This window comes from Helobdella robusta (assembly GCF_000326865.2).
Source record: "Helobdella robusta unplaced genomic scaffold HELROscaffold_9, whole genome shotgun sequence".
Lineage (NCBI taxonomy): Eukaryota > Metazoa > Annelida > Clitellata > Rhynchobdellida > Glossiphoniidae > Helobdella > Helobdella robusta.
The window spans coordinates 1,362,508-1,382,249 of record NW_008705512.1 but is presented as its reverse complement, the minus strand read 5'-3'; the positions used below and the strand labels follow the sequence as shown (position 1 = coordinate 1,382,249).

Sequence of the window (19,742 nt, the reverse complement as noted above, 5' to 3'; positions counted from 1 at the left end):
AAATAACTTTTCAAAACAATTTTTATCTATTTAATTTGGCATTTGAAGAAAGATTTTTTTAATTCATTTGTCTGTCAATAAATAATCTCTCACAAAATTCCCATGCATGTCCTTTCCATGTTTGTTTTAATTCTCATAGTTGTTTCAAAGTTTTAAAATTGAAGCATTTTTACCAAACCGTGACATTTTTATTATACATTAGTTTTATAATTGAAGAATTTTTACGAAACCGTGAAATTTTTAATTATACATTGGAGGCCCTTCCACACAGCCCAAACACGTGAATTTTACGGGAAAACCGGAACGCCTGGTCGTCTCATTGTATGATCATATCAATTGTAGACATAAATTCATGACTTTCCTTTACATTTTTTTGAAGTTTCTGACTACTGCATCTAAATTCACAAGTTTTAATTTAATGGTCGCCAAAATAAAGTTTTTGTTGAGTGATGAAATGTACACGTTGATATTTTAAAGCAATTTCAATAAAAGAGCGGAAAAATTATTTTAGACGAAAGTTTTAATCGGAGGCAATAGAATTCTTTTAGAATTTTACCTCCGTTTCTATTGACGTCCCGGCAAGAAATAATTTTTCAAGTGGTGAAAATGTGCTAACATAAATGATGAACTCAATACTAACTTGAAACGAATGAACGAAGAGATGTTAGCTGTAAAACAATTTTAATAATTTTCATTTTTCAGAAAAAGTCACTGCATTGATGAATGATAATGTTTTTAAACCAGAAATATTTTCATAATTACGCTCTATCCTAATTTAACAGATGCAATTTAAACCTGACCACAATTTTGCAGTTGCAGTAGTTTCCATTTAAAATCAGGTGCTATTTAGATTTGTTAAATAATAAAGCAAAGTCAGAATTGATTTTTTACTCCTTTCGGTTTTGCACACACAAATTTGGCTGCGGTCGAATCGATTAGAATTTATACGTCAGTTCCATTCAAGTTAAATGCTAAACCGATGAAGCCTGGCGCAGTCTCATGTTACCCTACCCAGCTTTTAAAGAGGGTGAACAAAGTACGGTCTGATGTTTTCCTGTCATCATGATCAAATGTGTGTGTATCCGAGAGCATTAATAACACCAGAGTATAATAATAAGTTCACGGTCCTTTCTATATTTGTAGGATAATGTATTTGTGTTAATAAAATGTCTTCAAATAAAAATTTTGTTTACTACATTTTTAAGTTGAATAATGAATAAGCGTACTTAGCTCAACGACGTTAAAAATGTAGTAAAATTTATTAAAAGTTGCATAAACTAGTTACAAAAATATAACATTTGATATGATCAGATGAAAAACAATGCATAATTATTTGCATCATAACATTTCAAATAAATAAGCAATAACAAAAATTAAGAAGCATGCCATTTGTGCAGGGAGGATCATAATGCCACACCAGGTTAACATCATGATTTTTATCATATTCACCACTAACATACATACATCATATCATTGCATGCACACCTATAAATGTTATGTATGAGTATGAAAGTTATGGTGTTATATTTGAATGTGTATAAGGCAAATAACATAAAAAAACCGATCTATGTGATGATTAGTATTTGTTGCATTTATTTTTCAACAAGCAGCAAATAAACATTGCATAACAAGTCCATGACATCGCTATAAAAACAAAGAAATATTTATTTATGACTGAGTTGATTTATTATAACTCAAATCACTGATCACATTTACAAAAACAATTTTGGAGATGGATGGTGGATATCCTGATAACATATCATTATTACTTTTTACACCTAAACAAAAAACAAAATAATACTTTTATGTATTTGAGTATAAATTGAAATAACGTAACAAAAGTTAAAAGAAACTTTAGATAGCATGGAAAAAGACGCAGTGATGAAAATGGCAAAAAAGCCACTCAAGTCAATCAGTCATGGTCAGAGTTAATTTTTTGTGGCAGTCAACTTCATTTATGCATATCAAAACTACAGAAAACATTATTTATGAAAAACCACTAAACTAGTGTATGAAGAACACTTTGAAAAAAAAAACAAAAATAAGTTATATAATAAATCAAACTTTTTATGCAAAACATTGAGCGGACATCACGCGAGCAAAATATTGGTAAATTTGCATTTATACCCATGGATAAATATGCATTTATATTAGCCTATCCATGTTTATACCTATGCTTGCAAAATGAAACCTTTCTATAAAAATTTGTGAAACAGATTTTATCAAATTATATAAAATTAAAATCGTAAACGACTAATAAAAATTATGCAACAAAAAATGAGAACAGAAATAAAATTAAACAAATTGATTAATTAGCGAACGTCCTTAGTTAGATGATCATGACACCAACAGAACTACAACGAAACGTCAAACTTTTGCTTTTTTGAGGTTTATATTTCAAAATTTTATAGTCATCATCAACATCACTATAAACACTTTATTCCTCTGCCTCATTCAACCAAAAATTTTTATTAGCATTCTCGTCTGGAACTGATGATAAATTTGATTCGTCTGATGTGTTCTTTCCACCCAAGTACTTGGTCAGGTTAATTTTTTGAAGATGAGTGTCTGACATATTATCCAGTAATGGTTTTTGTTGAAAAATGTAGATGCAGTTGTTGATAGTGATGTATGGTGAACAATGAACAAACATCTTCAGCTTCAGCACAGTCGACCACTGATCATTCTCAAAGTCATACATTTCTCCATTCTTTATTAATGAAATAATTTATTGTAAATACATTTATTTACAGGAACAGTTTAGTTATTTAGAACTAAATTAAACACTTGAAATTATTTTGCATTTGAATTTGAAAATCAATTATGTAATTATGTGAATTACTTGACAAATTTAGTAAATTATCTTGATCAGTCAACACATAACTTAATGATGATATTACAGAATTTATAAAGATAATTTACTTCACACAACAAAAGACCAAATAATAAAACCTATTCAATGAATAAAAACAAACTAAACAAACTAACCATTATATTTATACTCCATTGTGACATTTCAGATGTTCCTCCACCAACGACAAAAAGATTGTTCCCTGTGCATGTCATTACATGGCCACATTGGGCTATCGAGAACCATTTGTTGTAGGAAGGATCAAACTGCCACACCAGGTCCACCAGACCGTATTCATCAAATCCACCACTAACATACATCATGCCATTGAATGCACAGCCTATTAACGTTTGAATATAAAAGTTTTGTCAAGACCTTTGAATGTTGAAATCACACTATATCCATTATGCTTTATGAACTGCAAGGGAACAATGCGCTCAACCACCTTTGATAAAAAAGAGATTTGAGATCGGTCAATAGTTAATGATGTCATCCTCATCAAGGAACGGCTTTTTCAACATAAGAGTAGCATCAACATGTTTGAAAACTTTAGGGAAATACCAACGGCGCTGACACAAATTTATGAAAAATGTCAAAAATGAGATAATAACATCAATATATTACTTGAGCATTTGCTTTCCTCTCCACATGGCTTGGTTATGTGGAGAAGAAAGCAAATGACGGCTGGGTAAAGAAACGTGGAACTATTACAATGTCCGACTTAAAGAAAAGTGTCAAACCCAAGCTCACCTAGAAAGAAGTGTTGTCAAAGGACATAAGGGCACTTGGTTTGAAACCAGAACTGGCCCAATATAGAGAAAAATGGAAAAGACAGTTGAATGTATGTGATCATGCGACAAGGCCACCCAGGGTTTTCATCAGGAAACCCTGGAACAAACACTGGGCGGCTCAGCCTCTAAGGATTGAGCACCTTTAAATGTGCAGGATGATGATAATAAATAAACCTATGCATGTATTTTTGTATGAGTGCAACAACTAAAATTCTCAGATTTAAAATTGATTAATACAAACTTGAATTGCAAATTTTCATTTAAAACTGCAGTAAATACCATTAACAATGTACAAAAGGAAAATAAAAAAAAGTTGACCAGACCTGCAGAACAAACAAGAGCATCAGGTAAAGGCTCCACCATGTACCATTGATTTTCACTGGGTATATATTTTTCCACAGTTGGAGTTCCGAATAAGAAAGCGATGTGACCAGATACTGCATATAAATGGCCAGCTATTTCACCCAGGTAGAAACTGCTCCTTGCAAGATGCATACTGCAACACTGAAAATTTAGGACAAAAGATAATCATTAGCACAATACTGAATTATTTGTTATGTACTATTAAACTATGAACAATTAAAGCGTTGATCGGATAAAATACATATTTATGTAATTACAACAAGACACATTACATGCATGCACATTAGGCCTAGATTAATTAAGTTACAAGTTGTATAAAAACTCCTGTATGAAAATTATTTACTCATTATTATTGACAACTACAATTAGAAAAAAATATGCTTCCTTATAAAAAAATATTGTATAAAATTAAAGAAAACCTTTGACCAGGTTGCAAGAACTGGATTGTACACAAAAACGTCATTGATGTTCTCATGATTAGGTGTTTTTCCTCCAACCAAATACAGACAATTGTCAACCACTCGAGCATTGCATTCTATCAAATCGACTGGTGGTCCCTTCCTACCATAAAATTTAAATTTCAGAAGTGATGACTTTGAGGGATGGGCACTGCTCTTGAAAGCATCAACAAGATCAAAAAGATGCAGCATGTTGAAAAATTTTTCATCCTGATCATGAAATATATGAAACAACAGAATTACGTTTTTTTTGGATAAATATTTATGATTTTATACATATTATGTATTATAAACTATTTCATTGTATTTTGAGATTTATTGAAAATATCTTGAAACCAATGCTAATTCAGTTCCGTTTATGTTGTATGTATGAATTATGAAAACAAAAATTTATAAATGATGAAAATTAAAATTTAAAAACAGTTACAAATATTTATGTAAAAAATAATTTAATCAATTCATAGTTTGAATCAGAGCTGTCAGTTCATTGAAATCTTTAATAAGCAAGAAGAAAACTAAATGGAAATAGAAATTATTAACAGTCACAAAACATTTATAATAGATTAAAAACTGAGTTGAGTTCTCACCTTGCTTGCCGTTAATCCAACAGCAACAAGCATGCCAACTGTATGAAAAACATTTGCATCTTTTTCTTTACTATGGCAAATATTTAAATTCAGATCATCAAGTAAAGACACACATTTTTTCTTTTCAGTTGCTGTCATCAAACTGAACCTCACTTCATGTAACAATTTCTCAGCATAATGTTTCCTCAATAGATCTGCAGAAATCCACTTGATTATTAAATTGAAGATATCTATTTCGCTGTTTGCATTAATATCTTCTGATCCAACCAAGCGAAACATGTCATCAGGCAATATTGATAACATCTCAGAGGACTTTGACATTTTTCTGAAATGTTTCAATATGTAAGTAATAACTTTTTGGACCACCTCTTCAACCAGAAAGTACTTGTTTGCAATATCCAAAATAGGAATAAACGTTGACTTTTTCAAATGTTTCAATAATAATTTAGAGTAGCAATCAATCATGCTATTGATTTGTAGATAGAATGCACCATCTAGCCCATTTTCAACATTCCTTAATGACAGTCTGACCTCTGGCTATCAACCTTGATAAATAATCATTTACTTCCAATAAGGATTCGTTTGTTAAATATTCCAATGTAAGCTCTCTATAGTGAGCATCTCTCATTCCACTGCTCACCAATCCTTGAAAATAACAACTTTCCTGACAAAGTACATTTCTATCAAATTCATGACGACCTCCTGACTTGGATATTATAATTTGATGTCCTTCTGTTGTTGGAATGTTATGGATCTTTCCATCGTCTACCATTTTTTTCCCATTCGATTTCTTAAATTAAAAGTTTTTCAATTAAAATTAATTATATTACTAATTTTATTATTATTAACATTAGATTAGTCTATTAATCTATAACAGAAATATTAAAAAACTAAAATTACCAAATGATCTACCTCTTGTTTTTTCTTTCTTCTAACCATTCTTTAGTAGAGTTGATTTGTTTTTATTATATTTTATATTTATTAATTTATTATTGTTTATTTTGTTGTTTTTTATTCTTTACTTCTTTTTTGATTTTTAATTTTTGATTATAAATTTGATTAATTTTCAACTTTAGACAGATAATCATGCACACACAGATCGAATCAGTTTATTTTTATATCGTATTTCAAAATTTAGTAAGCTCTAGTTTAAATTATTAATCACAAACTAAACTTTCAAAACTTTCGCCACTTTAAAACACCGAGAACACGTGCAAATGTTACGCAAGCATTGAGCATAGACATAATATATTTTTGGCATTGTATTTCTGTTTCTATGGGTGTAATTTTACTATAACAATACATAATAATTCTTACATAAATATGATTATCATTGTAAAAATGTGGATACCATGGATTGAATCAAAATAGCGTTTTAGTATCTTCAAATTCTAATTTTTAATCAGAACATTGTGCCTGTGCGGTTTAGCTTGTCGACATCCGTTTTTCTGAAATCAACTAATTAGTTGCATTAGGAAGCAATGAGGTTGTTGCGTCAGATGAAGCTGATGACAAGGAGGTCACTTTACAGGACAGCCTTCATTCGATCCATATCATGCTAACGATGATAATGATGATATGCTGTTCATTTTATTTCTTCGTAATAATTGCTGTCAACAATTTTTGGATGAGGATTTTATCAAATTTAAGCGTAAATTTTATTTATGAATATGTCTCAACACTGCTTTATATGCTTTATATGCTTTAAAAAGTTCACAGGAAAAACTCATTTGTCGGGGTAGCTGATATGCTTATTTGCTAAAAAAATGTCCTAAAAGCAGTTTTCTACTGACTCGATTGAATTTTGCATTGCTTATTTGATTTTAAATTGTTGTTTAAATGATTTTTTTACATAGAAATTGAAGTTAAATTTATAAAATCATCCTTCTAGCGCATTTTATTAGCAGCTTATAACAAATCAAACAATTCAAATATAGTTTGAATTTGAAGAATTGTTTATTTTATTAAAAAAAGAAAATTATTTCTGGCAGACAATGTGGTCCACACCGTTAATGAACGTGTGAACACCTTTCTGCTGGCAGATCATATGAGGGAATGGTTCCACATGATAACTTTAATCATCGAACTTGAACCAGCCATGCTGAAGTTGGAGATAGTGTTTATGTTTTTTAATAAACTTAAGAATCATTACGATGAATGGTTCATTTAATTTTTAACGTTGAATGATGTAATGTTAAAAAATTAAGTAACTAATATAATAAATTTATTTTCTAATTTTTTTCTTGTGATCGACACAATGGCGGACTAGCCAACTTTGATGGGGGGGGGCCAAAATTTTTACGTGGGGTGCCAAAGATTTGTGGAAGTGTGGCTGACGACCTTTTTTGATCGATTTTATACATGAAACAATCCTATTTCTGACTTTTATTTTTAAAAACATTGCTCACAACGGAGCGAGTTCCCAGCCGCTCCTAGATCTGCCACTGGATCCACATCCAACTCACCCCAAAGTATGTTTAATCATTTATTCAAACTTAACACGTCATGAAAATTTTCCATTTCAAACACGTTTCACGATTAACATTTGCTACGCGGTAAAAAAATGAACGAACCACTTGAAAGCTCTCCGTAACTTTTCTAGGTATGACGTAATGAAAGAAATCGCTCGATTTCTTATCCTTGTACAGGCACTGTCTCTTTACATTATAAGAGTTAAATAAGTTATTACATTAGGTTTAGTTAAATTAAATTTTATATTTTGTTGAAAATAATAGTTTCTACATGGTTAATTTTGTGGTGACGATATAAGGAAGGAAGCGATTGACAAAAACCTCGTTTTTGTCAGAACGAGGAATGTTGAAGAAGGCTCTATTTTTTTCTGGTCAACGTACAAAAACTCATGGAAGGATTTCGGGCACGGGTCTTCAATGTTGAAACATCCGGAAAAATTTGTAATTTAATTTTTCAAATTTCATTTTTGTGAAATTATGCAGTTGCTATTTATTTCATATAAAATAAACGAGTAGAAATCACGGTTTTCATTAACGATAACGATCATTAATAAATTATGATAACATTAATAACTATATTATTAGAGTTATGATGATATTAATATTTATAATAACATTAATAATTATAATATTAATAATTATAATATTAATAAATATAAATTTAAAAAACGCGACAGACCCGTCACAGGTCCGGAACCATCGACGGTCGTCAACATGCAACTGAGCACAGCAACAAAATAAATTAGGGGCATATTGTGAGGTTGAAATCATTAAAAAAATAAACCTGAACTGGTAATCTGTAAGGTGTTTATTTTTCAAGATTAAACCACATCTTATAAAGCAGTAGGTGCATGCATTTGTCTAATGACGATAGGTCGTAAATTATTTTTTTCCAATTTATATTTTTTAATGCGCAATTAAATCGAATGGTTGTTTGTTTGATGTCAATAATTTAAGTTTTATCGCCTCGTGAGGTATTTTTAGTCGTTAATATTGATGTAAAAAATTTTATTAGCTGCTAATACTTTTGTATTATTTAACATCTTTTCAGGTTTTATAAAATTATATTAAAAATTTGATTTAAATGATTTTGAAATTTTTATTATTAAAAAATATTGATATCTAGATACAACTTGCTGAGAAGACGTGATGCAATAAATGCCTTTAAAACAAATTTTTTATTAAACATAAAAAATAAAAAATTTTTTTTTTCAAATAATTTTTGTTGTTTGATTTTATAAGGAGACGAAAAATAATTTAAAAATTAAAATTAAAACCAAAAAAATTGTGTCTTCTTCGTGCACTTCGTTGAATTCATCATCATCTTCACCACTTTAATCATTTTAATAATAACCATAGGAATCTCCTTCCCCTCACTTTCACCACCCAGATCATCATCCTCATCATCATCTTCCTCTTCACCATCTTCATCATCAGCACCATCACTTCAGAAAACCGTTCAATGAGTGTACAAATAGTCATGAAATAACCCACCATCACCATCTTCATCATCATCATTTTCTTCTTCTTCATCATCATCGTCATCTTCACCATCGCGATGTCACTGTAAAAAAAACTGAATTGCCAAAACCAGGGCAGCAGCACCTCTATTAAAAACATCAACATCATCGCACTGATGAAACGTTATCACATCCACCACCGAAACATAACATCATCATCACATCATCGTCACATCATCGTCCTATCATCATCACATCATCACATCACATCATCCTCGCATCATCATCGTCTTCACATCCCTTAATAACTGAACATTAGCAATTGATTGCCATTGAAAGATGAGGACGAAATAATGTACAACTTTCTCTTTTCCTCATCCAGCAGAACTCTGTAGGGCCTTTCGACAACGGGGGCTTGAGTCTTATTAAAGAAAAAAGCAGCATTTGGAACAAAGGCGTACATTTCTTCTATCAGTTCGGCATCCTCTTTTTGACAACCGGTTTCAGGAAGTTCTGGTGAGGGGCAGACGTCAAATTTTCTGACCAGCGGACCTTGGTCGCCAATGGCATCGCAGAGACCACAGCAGACGACGTTGTTGTCTTCAACTGATGGCTGAGTTTTAGGTATTAGATGAGAAGATGGTGAATTGTTGGCCGATCTGTTGTGGACACTTTCGTCGTTGTTGTTGTTGTTAATATTGTTGTAGTTTACATTGAACGGCAATGTTTCTGTGTATAATGCAGATGGAAGAGCGTCGGTGTAAATTGGCCGATTGCTATTGTTGGAGTTGTTAATGTTGTTGGAGTTGTTAAGGTTGTTAGTATTGTTAATGTTGCTGCTATCATTATTGTAAGTTGCATTAAGAAAATTTTTTTTGAAATCTATGGCGACTGCTTCACTGGGCGAGCATAGAGGCTCAACGTTGTTGATATTATTATTGTCGCAGTTTCTCTTCTGTTGGTTAATAAAATTACTTTGGCAATTTAAATCATTGCATGTACATTTGTTGCTCAATCTGTTGCAAAGATCACAAATCTCCGTAGTGAACTCCTGGCAGCAGCAACTGTTTCCGTCCCGGCTATCCCAAGTGGCTTCGTGTATGGGCCACAATTTCTTGCCAGGACATGATGTGTACTGATTTTGTGAACGCCTTTTTTGAGAGCAATAACGTGGCTGCTGTTTGTGGCAGTTGTTGAGCATGTTTTCCTTCATTTGTTCCCTGCACTGTTCTCTTATGAACATTTTTAGCTGAGGACTAATTTCTTGAGCTTGACCGTTTGATTTACGTTCCGATTTGATTTGTTGATGTTGTTGTTGTTGTTGATGATTTTGTTGTTGCGTCTGTCCACATTGAAACTGTTTTTGATAATTTGAAACGTTTTGCGTTTGCTGTTTTTGCTGTTGCTGTCTTTGCTGTTGCTGTTTATGTTGTTGTTGTTTTTGTTGTTGTTTTTGTTGTTGTTGTGATTGTTGCTGTTGTGATTGTTGCTGTATTTTCTGTTGTTGTATCTGCTGCTGCTGTTGTGGTGGTTGCAGATTCTCTGGTTTTGTCGTGTCATGTTGCGATTGCTGCTGTTGTTGTTGCTGCTGTTGTTCAGGTTGTTGCGGTAGCTGTTGTATTTGTGGTTGTGAAGATTTCAGGGTAGGAACTGGGATATTTTGACTCAGAGTGTTAATAATCTGCAGCTGTTCTTCCTGCTGTTGTTGCACATTGGTGGAATCGTTGTTATAATTTTTAGATTGCTGCTGATAGTAGTAGTTATTAGGAGCGGTAGCTGAATTTTTGCGGTACATGTTAAGTTGGGGCTGTGGTTGCAGCTGCTGAAGAAGCAGCTGTTTTTGGATTGAATTTTGTGATGTTATCTGCTGCTGTGAGAGCATTTGTTTCGCAATTTGTTGTTCCAACTTTGACATTGTGTTAAAATAAGGATTGGCAAATGAAGCTTTAGAATTTATTTGAAGTTGTGCTTGTTCTGGCGTCTGAAAATTTTTAGCCACAACTTCAGGCGGGCAGTCACTCTGTGAACCAACCAAGGTCCTTATGAAGTTGAGGTTTGAATCGAGCAAGAAAATTGCATTGCTAGCGTAGTCACATACCAACAGCTGTGTAAATTGAGTTTGAGAATTTGCTTGAACATTTATTCAAAAGTTTAAAAAAGTAAATAATATTTAGATATAGATATAGATATTTTAGCAAAAGTTATTTGCTATCAATAGCTATCTTGTACGTTTCATCAACATGGTTTCTATTAGCTGGGCTGCAAAAAGTAACCAAATGTTTTTTTTATAAAATGTATATGCAGGCAGAGAAGGAACTCATTTTTATGAAACTTATGAATACTAATTTTTACAAATATGTGTAAATAGATATATTAGCTAGAGTGAATATTCATGTCCTAACAACCCAATATATGCTGAGCATAAAAGCTTAACCTGGTCATATTGATCAAGCGATAAATAGACGGGCTCGATAATTGTTGGTAAGGTACATTTCTTTTCATCGTTTGCAACCGGTTTTTTCATTTGTATCGATGTTTTTGAAAGATGCTCTTGAGATTTTTGCGGCTGTTTTTCTTGCTGCTGTGACTGCTGCATGTACTTGGCGCAGTCGGAAGGATGGATCAACGTCACTGGGTCCATAAGCTCCGTAGTAGGCGTGGCAACCATTTGACTGGCTGCTGTGTTGTGGTCCGTGAAGTTTGTGAAACCGTTGTTGATACGTGCGCTCTGTCCCAACACATCAGGGAAACAGTTTGTGTTGAGATTTACGCTGTGCAATAATTCTTTGTCAAATCTCATATTGAATATGCAGTTCTGAATATCTTGTCCACATTTACTGTAAGGGTGAAAAGTAGCCAAAGCGTTGTTGTGGCTGAAATTTTTTATATTGGAGTTGTGATTGTTGTTTCTGTTTGATCCCGTCATATTTTCATAAGTGAACCTCTTCAAATCACTTTCGTCACCTTGGCCAAGCCAGGCTATGTTTGACTGATTTTGACCAAAATGTTTTGCTGGTAGTCCAGATTTGTCGATGAAAAGCAAGTCTTTCATGAAGATGGAAGTCGTTGGGGTGGCTAATTGTTGTTGCTTTTGTTTGAAGTGCTTTGTTACATGGCCTGTTTATAGTTGACGTGACGATGGTGACGATGACGTCATGATGATGGTGACGTGGTGATGGTGATGAGATGGTGGTGGTGATGTAAAAATGAGAAAAATAGTTAGCCGAATATTAATATCTGCATTTTGATCCTTATCATCAGTGTCTTATTTCTTAATTCGAAATAAGACACTGATGAAATATCTTAATTCGATAACTGATTTTAACCTTTCTTATTGACAATGCACACTCGATTGTTGGGAGAGTTCCAGTTGGTCCCGCACACGATGTATCTAATAAAATGATGACGCAAGTGATGATTACAATGATGACGACGATGATGAATATGACATGACATGTTGTTGAAAATAATAGTGCTGGTAACAGTACTTAATAGCACCCACTTATTCTCGCACAACTTGACAGCATGCGTGACAATGGTGCCTGGAATTTTGACGATGATGTCGTTGATGAGCACACCATCCACGGAATATTCCGTCAGGTGATCCGGGTATTTGACGACCAGAAGTGTGTTTGTCTTCGTGCGAGACATGCTACGGACCCCCAACGTGGGAAGGCGCCACTTCATAAGGATCCTTCGTTTTATAAAATAAAAACTAACTCTCTATCGAAAAATCAGAAAAGAAAGTTAATGTATTACAATGAGAATTTTTCAACTGTCTGTATTGCTCAGGTAAAATTGTAATAAAACTCAGTCACCTAATCATCAGTAGGATATTATTTTCATAAACAACTTCAGGCGTGTTTGACTTCTCAAAACTGTTGATTTTTCACTAAACGTTGACAGATTTACTATTAAAAGGCTAAAAACGAAGAATTAAATCTTTTCCCAACTAGCTTATTAAACCTTTGATTTAAACATTTTTTGAATGGGAAAAAAGGATATTAGTTGTTTTCAATTTTTCAATATTTCCGAGAACATAATTTGTAAGACAACATCATCCTCTAAGAACAAATCATTCACTTTGAATTACTTTAAGTAAAACAATTCACAAAAATTATTTAAATACTGCGCAAACACGAGCGTTTAATGGCAACTCCTTGCAGAACCATTTATTAAATTGTTCGTCTCGTTGTCGGAATGTGAAAAATGTTGCTGTCCAGAAGTTCAGAGACAGTGTGCTGCAGCACCTACAACTCGAAGGCCACCACGAAGTGAGTTCATTCTTTCATTGCATTGTTTTATTTCCACAAAAGTATGATATTTTATAATTTTTTTTTTATTTACCGCTGGTGTTTGCGGTACAATTTTGAACTATTTAACCTCAACCGTGGCAAAATATTATTAAATTTGAATGCAACAATTGAATGCAAGAAAATTTTAAATGAAGATGAATCATCTCACAGTTGCCCGTCACACGTCGTGCAGCAGACCTGATTTGATAAAATTTACAAAAAAGTTAACAAACTTGTTCTCCGTGTCCATTCTATGTACGATGCTGCGCCTGAAACAGTCCGTGATGAAGACAAGCCCGTCTACCACAACCAAGTCCCATGGCTGTTGCATGAGGGGCAGATCAAACTGACCGATCTCGACCAGGTCCTGCGGCTGTAGAACCAGAACGTTTGGTTTGTCCGCGTCAACTAAATATAAATCCTGGTTTTTAATCCCGATGCCCAAGATGGTTTTGTTGGCAAATGACTTAGTTCGCTCTAGTTTGATTTCTAGTGATGAAGCGAGTCCTTCACGAAGGCAGGGAGCTGATTTGTTTGTCAATGGGTAAAATTTTTGAATATTTTAATCATTTGTATTATTAAATTATATTAATATGTAATTGTTAAGCTAATCAATTGAAAAAATAATTAAATGAATATTTTTTAAAATACATAAAAGTTTCATCTACTAATTGATCCACGTCTGACAAATTTGAATACTACTAAATAATAATCTTTCACGATCATTAACGTATAATTTACAGAAAAAAAACACCTTTATCAGTGTTAGGGTGGGTGAAAGGCATTTGTAGAAATGGAAGCAAACAATGACTTTGCTGTGTAAGGCTTGGTTTTTGGACGGAAGGAAGAGAGGGAGGCAGAGAGGTGGGGTTAAGGGTAGAGGGCGCAAACAAGAGTGGAGGAGTCGGTGATGTTTGGGTCAGCATTGTAGTTGAGATTTTTCGATTCCTTAACAAAAATTCTTCCTTCAGCTGTCGAATTTCTTGCTTAAGTTGCATGACTTGGGTTTGGCAGAGATTAAAATCATGCTGGCTCCGAGATTGTTGCGAAAGTCGCAGTTGTAGTTTCTGTAAATTTTGTTGTTGCTGCTGTTGTAGTTGTGGCAGCTGTTGCATTTGTTGTTGTTGCATTTGTTGTTGTTGCAGTTGTTGCAGCTGTGGCTGTTGTTGTTGCAATTGTGGCAGTTCTTGCAGCAGTGGTTGTTGCAGTTGTGGCAGTTGTAGCTGTTGTTGTTGCAGCTGCTGCGCTAACTCTTTAAATACTTTCGGCTGATTTGAACATATAGAATCCCTCTTATCGTCTTTCGCTTAAATATAAAAAATGTTAAACCATAGTGTTGTAGTGTAATAACATAATATTAACAAACTACTGAGGAAGACGAAACCAAGATTGAAAATTATATTTTGTCATTTGAAATATTTATTTCAATTATTAATTATCAATCATCATCAGTTATTAAAAAGTTATTATTATTATTATTAAAAGATAACGTCTTCACATGACTGCTTTCGAAATTTTCTTGTACATTCTGAAAATGAAACAGCAACGTAAATATACCACATTAATCATTTGTTTAAAAAAAATAAACAATGCACCGATTACACGTATCTTAGAGATACAGTTGTATGAAAAATGAAATTTGACTGCTGTAAAAATGCATTTCAAACGAGCCACGCACGACTTGTTCCAAACATCCGCAAACATTATAATCAGTTTATCGTCTTTGGTACACTTGCTTTGAAAAGTGAAAAGCTCTGTAAGTTTATTGCCACCCAGTCTTTTTTCTGATATACACACATAAACACAAATTCACATGCAAATTGAATTACACACACACATACGTGTAAAAATATAAACACACATACACTCACAGGTACACATACACGTACAAAAACATGCATGCTCGATGGACAAACCTTCTTGTTTCTTCCTAGCACTCTCACGCAAGACTGAGAAAATAAATGAATAATTTAATTAATATTAAGTTAATTAATTGAATACAGACTAACGATAATATCGCAGTAGTTTTGTGTATGATGGTCATAAAACCATAAAACTGCTTTGCTACCTCTCATCATGAAAAATATTGAAAATTCTTGAATACAATCTAATTAATATATCAGCCACTAATAATACATGATAATCAATAAATATCAAATGTTTCTCACATGATACGACTACAGCGTATAATCAACACACACACACGCACACACACGCACACAGTTTGACAGAAAGTTAAAGGTTGAAGTTCTATTACACCGTTAAAAAAATGAACCCGACAAATCACTCAGTCGAAATATGGACAAATATGAACAAACAAACATAAGAACAAATATAAACAAACATCTCCAATGTATACAAATAACATGAGTAGTAGTAGTAGCAGCAACAACAACAACAACAGTAGCAGCAACAAAGACAGCAACAATAACAAAGAACGACGCAATCTTACACGATTTGATGCTCTCCCTGTAATCTACTGTTGTAGGTGTTCATTATATTTTTCATGTAGTCACATTAAACTTTGTTGTTATCACTCATTCATCATTGTCATTATTCTTACTATTATTATCATCATTAGTGATTTCATATTCTTACAGCAGGTTTTAAAGAACAAAATAACATTCGGTGTTCAAAAATTTTCAAGATTCTACAAATTTACTCTAGTTGGGAGATATATAAAATAAAACTTTGAAGTTAATCAAAAATTTTATTTCTTGTTTTGAAATAATCCGTGACCTTTGCCCTGCTGTTCGTCTTCCCACTTATGCAGCGAACATCTGTAAACACCCCGTGATTCTGGACCTTGTTTACGATTGGTTAGTTGATTGGTTGGAATGAATGGTTAATTGATTAGTTGGATAGTTTATAAATGTTTGATTGAATGGTTAGTTGGTTAATTGATTGTTGGTTGGTTGGCTGGTTGGTTGGTTTTTTTAGTGAAATAAATGGTTGATTGATTGATCAATTAGTTTATAAAACGTTCGATTGATGGATTGATTGATTGATTGATTGATTGATTGATTGATTGATTGATTGATTGATTGATTGATTGATTGATTGATTGATTGATTGATTGATTGATTGATTGATTGATTGATTGATTGATTGATTGATTGATTGATTGATTGATTGATTGATTGATTGATTGATTGATTGATTGATTGATTGATTGATTGATTGATTGATTGATTGATTGATTGATTGATTGATTGATTGATTGATTGATTGATTGATTGATTGATTGATTGATTGATTGATTGATTGATTGATTGATTGATTGATTGATTGATTGATTGATTGATTGATTGATTGATTGATTGATTGATTGATTGATTGATTGATTGATTGATTGATTGATTGATTGATTGATTGATTGATTGATTGATTGATTGATTGATTGATTGATTGATTGATTGATTGATTGATTGATTGATTGATTGTTTTTTTGGCTGATTGGTTAGTTGAATGAATGGTTGATTGGTTGGTTGGCTAGTTGGATGGTTAATTAGTTGAGTGGTCAATTTATTGTTTGATAATGTTTAATTGATATTGTTTAATTAATAATTAGTTAGAATATCATCAATCAATGCACTACCAGAACATCAATCCTCAGCCACAAGCCACCAACAACCAACCACCAGCCACCAACAACCAACCACCAACAACCAACCACCAGCCAGCCAGCCACCAGAGACCACCCACTACATTAACTTACAAGAGAACTTTCGACTGTTACGATCATTACTCATCCTCTTCTCTAGCATTCCATCTTGTCCATCCACTCCTCCATTGTTCTCTCTCTCGATGAAATCTGGATGATGGAGGCAGATTTCTTTCAACTGGCCCAAAACCTGGCACATGTAGTCTTCTAAGTGTTCCAGGAGGTTTGATTTTGTCTACGTTGTTATTTCAAGTGTATAAATGTGCGTGTTTTTCGGCCTGTGAATGTGTGTGTGTGTGCGTGTGTGCGTGCGTGTGTGTGTGTGTGTGCGTGTGTGTGTGCATGTATGCGTGAATATATGCGTGAATATATTAACGTTTGTATTTTTCTCTTCTGTTCTTATTTACGTTGCCTTTTGTGAAACTTGTTGAATGGTAGTTGAAATGTTTTAAAATTTGTCTGGCGTATCTTAATGAACCACCTATTTTAAAAAAAAATGTTACACCAGAGCAGAAAGTTCAAAAAAATGAAGTGACACTTTTGATGGTAACTTTTGGATGGAAATGGAAGGATGGATGTGCAGCGGATTGACGATGGTGATAGGCATGCAGTTATAAATCAACAACAACTTTGCTCAAGGAACATAACAAAAATATTGCCGACACTAATATGATTATCACACACACACTGTAACAAATACAGCGCACTAACAACATAATAACAACACAACAGCAACACAATAAAAGAAACACGGCTTCGACAAAAGAACTAACCACATCAGTGCAAAAGTTCTCGATAACATTCACGCCATCATTTTTTTGTTGGTCCAACTCATCTTTCTTTTTCAGTAATTGTTTGCGTAACTCTACCAACAGGTTGGTCAGGTGTTGTTGTTGCAACTGCATTCTGTTAAACTCATCTGATAAGTCCTGAGCAAACGTGCTGCTGTTATTGTTGTTGTGTGAAACATCTGCAAATAAATTGTTATGGAAGTTAGCACATGAGGCTGCTATTTGTTTGTCCGACTTATCATGAAGTTGTTCATTCGAATAATTTCGTTGTTCGTGGTGGTGGTTGTTGTACTGATGTTGGGTGTTACTGTTTTGTTTGGACTGTTGCTTGAAAATGTTTCTCTCAATCAACAACATTTTCTCGCACAGTTGACGTTGTTGCTGCTGCAGCTCCGAGCACATGTAGCAAAGTTTCGAGAGAGCACAATCATGTTCAAATAAATGCTCGTTGTTCTCGTAAATGTTTTGTTGCTGGTGGTGCTGTTGTTGGCAGTTTTGTTGTTGCTGGTGTTTGCTGATTGCCTGTTGTGGCGGTGCGAGCTGTGTTTGAAACGTGTTTGAACCTTGATTGTTCTCTCTGTTCTGTTCATAGTGATGATTATTATTGACTTTCAAGATGTACAATTAATAAGGTATAATATTTTTTGTTAGCCTAACTTTCATGTATTATTTTTTGGGAGCCTGGATTAACGTTTAATCATTTGACTTTTTTGAAAACACTTTAATTTATAATTGAATAGAAAAAAATGGATGATACATTTGTTCATATATAGAATGTCTCACAAACCTTAACTTTTGAAAAATTAGTGGGTAGGCAAGCATTGCTCTGCTCGAAACATGCTATGTTTTCATATTCCGTGTAAGAACCTGTGAGGTCTGCTGCTGCTCCAGCCGTTGAAACTCCCGCCAGACTGTCGCGAAGTTCCTCGCAAACTTGTTGTTGGCAACAACAGAAATTACTGATGTCGCAACACGTCTTGTTGAACCGGCAACAAGTCGTCTGCAGGTGCTGGCAGGCTCTCTCTAGGAAACCACTCGAAACCTCCAGCTCCTTCATCGATTGTTCTAAATTGGTTATTTGTTTTCTCATATCACAGGACTGTGCCGATGAGTCTGTAGGAAATTCAAACGAGTTTGAACTACATTGAAAATCTAATTTAAATCAAAATAGACAATGCATTTTCTTCACAGGTAAATGTTTAAATGCAAATTAGCAATTTTAATTTAATTCACAAAAAACAATAAAATAAAATGAAAAATATTTTTCAGTTATCATCGGCTTAAATTAACTAACGGCCGAAATAAAATTTTATTTATGCAAAATGTTGATCTAACTTGTTTCAATGAATTTTAGTAACTGACAACATATGATCTTCAATTCGTTGGTGGAATTTTGTAGGTTGATACACTGAGAAGAATGAAACTGCGTTGGCTGGTTCGTTTTGGTTAATTTCGGTGTTTTCTGAGACTGAACCTCTCGTTGCTGATGACACTGTTGGTGTTGATGTTGCAATTGTAGTTGTTGCAGTTGCTGTTGTTGCAGTTGCTGTTGCATTTGTTGTTGTTGTAGTTGCTGATGGTGTTGTAGTTGCTGATGGTGTTGTTGATAAAGTTGTTGATATTCTGCATGCTGATGCTGCGGGTGCTCTTGCGGATTATTATTAGAAACGACATAACCCTGGGCAGCTATATCGCAGTTGCAACAGTAACACTGACAAGTTGATGGTTGGGATTTGATGGATGAAACTACCTGATTCGACTCTCTCTTCTGGTGATTGCTCGTGTTTGTGGCTTTCGCTGCTGAGATCGTTTGGTGATATGGAAAAATGCAGTTGCCATCTGTTGACGTAGTTCATTTCATCGATTTTTATCAATTTTATTTATCGTAAACTAACGCATACAAAAAAATATAATAAGTTGACTTGCGTTTTCAAAATTCAAAAATTGTTCAAGTTTTAAATTACATCTATGATCATTTCCTAGCTATTTCGGACAATATGTGTCTTATAAT

At 33.5% G+C, this 19,742-nt stretch overlaps 4 protein-coding genes across 4 annotated transcripts; all 4 read right to left on the bottom strand.

Annotated features, from left to right (window-relative positions):
• Window positions 1-2,437: 2,437 nt before the first annotated feature.
• HELRODRAFT_166057 (hypothetical protein) lies at window positions 2,438-5,822 on the bottom strand (the record flags this gene model as incomplete). Its single annotated transcript, XM_009033088.1, has 6 exons — window positions 2,438-2,710; window positions 2,989-3,191; window positions 3,966-4,146; window positions 4,425-4,673; window positions 5,051-5,375; window positions 5,596-5,822. The coding sequence occupies 6 exons, from the start codon at window positions 5,820-5,822 to the stop codon at window positions 2,438-2,440; spliced, it is 1,458 nt and encodes a 485-aa protein (XP_009031336.1).
• A 1,723-nt stretch (window positions 5,823-7,545) lies between these two features.
• Window positions 7,546-8,273, bottom strand: HELRODRAFT_166056 (hypothetical protein; the record flags this gene model as incomplete). Its single annotated transcript, XM_009033087.1, has 3 exons — window positions 7,546-7,705; window positions 7,843-7,933; window positions 8,201-8,273. 3 exons carry the CDS (start codon window positions 8,271-8,273, stop codon window positions 7,546-7,548), a joined length of 324 nt encoding a protein of 107 aa, XP_009031335.1.
• Window positions 8,274-9,282: 1,009 nt separating this feature from the next.
• On the bottom strand, window positions 9,283-12,632 carry HELRODRAFT_166055 (hypothetical protein; the record flags this gene model as incomplete). Its single annotated transcript, XM_009033086.1, has 4 exons — window positions 9,283-11,085; window positions 11,416-12,098; window positions 12,308-12,372; window positions 12,484-12,632. The coding sequence occupies 4 exons, from the start codon at window positions 12,630-12,632 to the stop codon at window positions 9,283-9,285; spliced, it is 2,700 nt and encodes an 899-aa protein (XP_009031334.1).
• An 822-nt stretch (window positions 12,633-13,454) lies between these two features.
• Window positions 13,455-19,587, bottom strand: HELRODRAFT_166054 (hypothetical protein; the record flags this gene model as incomplete). The annotated part of the gene is made up of 8 exons (XM_009033085.1): window positions 13,455-13,801; window positions 14,031-14,582; window positions 15,193-15,225; window positions 16,995-17,175; window positions 17,714-18,313; window positions 18,519-18,844; window positions 19,067-19,442; window positions 19,492-19,587. The coding sequence occupies 8 exons, from the start codon at window positions 19,585-19,587 to the stop codon at window positions 13,455-13,457; spliced, it is 2,511 nt and encodes an 836-aa protein (XP_009031333.1).
• Between the last annotated feature and the right edge of the window lie 155 nt (window positions 19,588-19,742).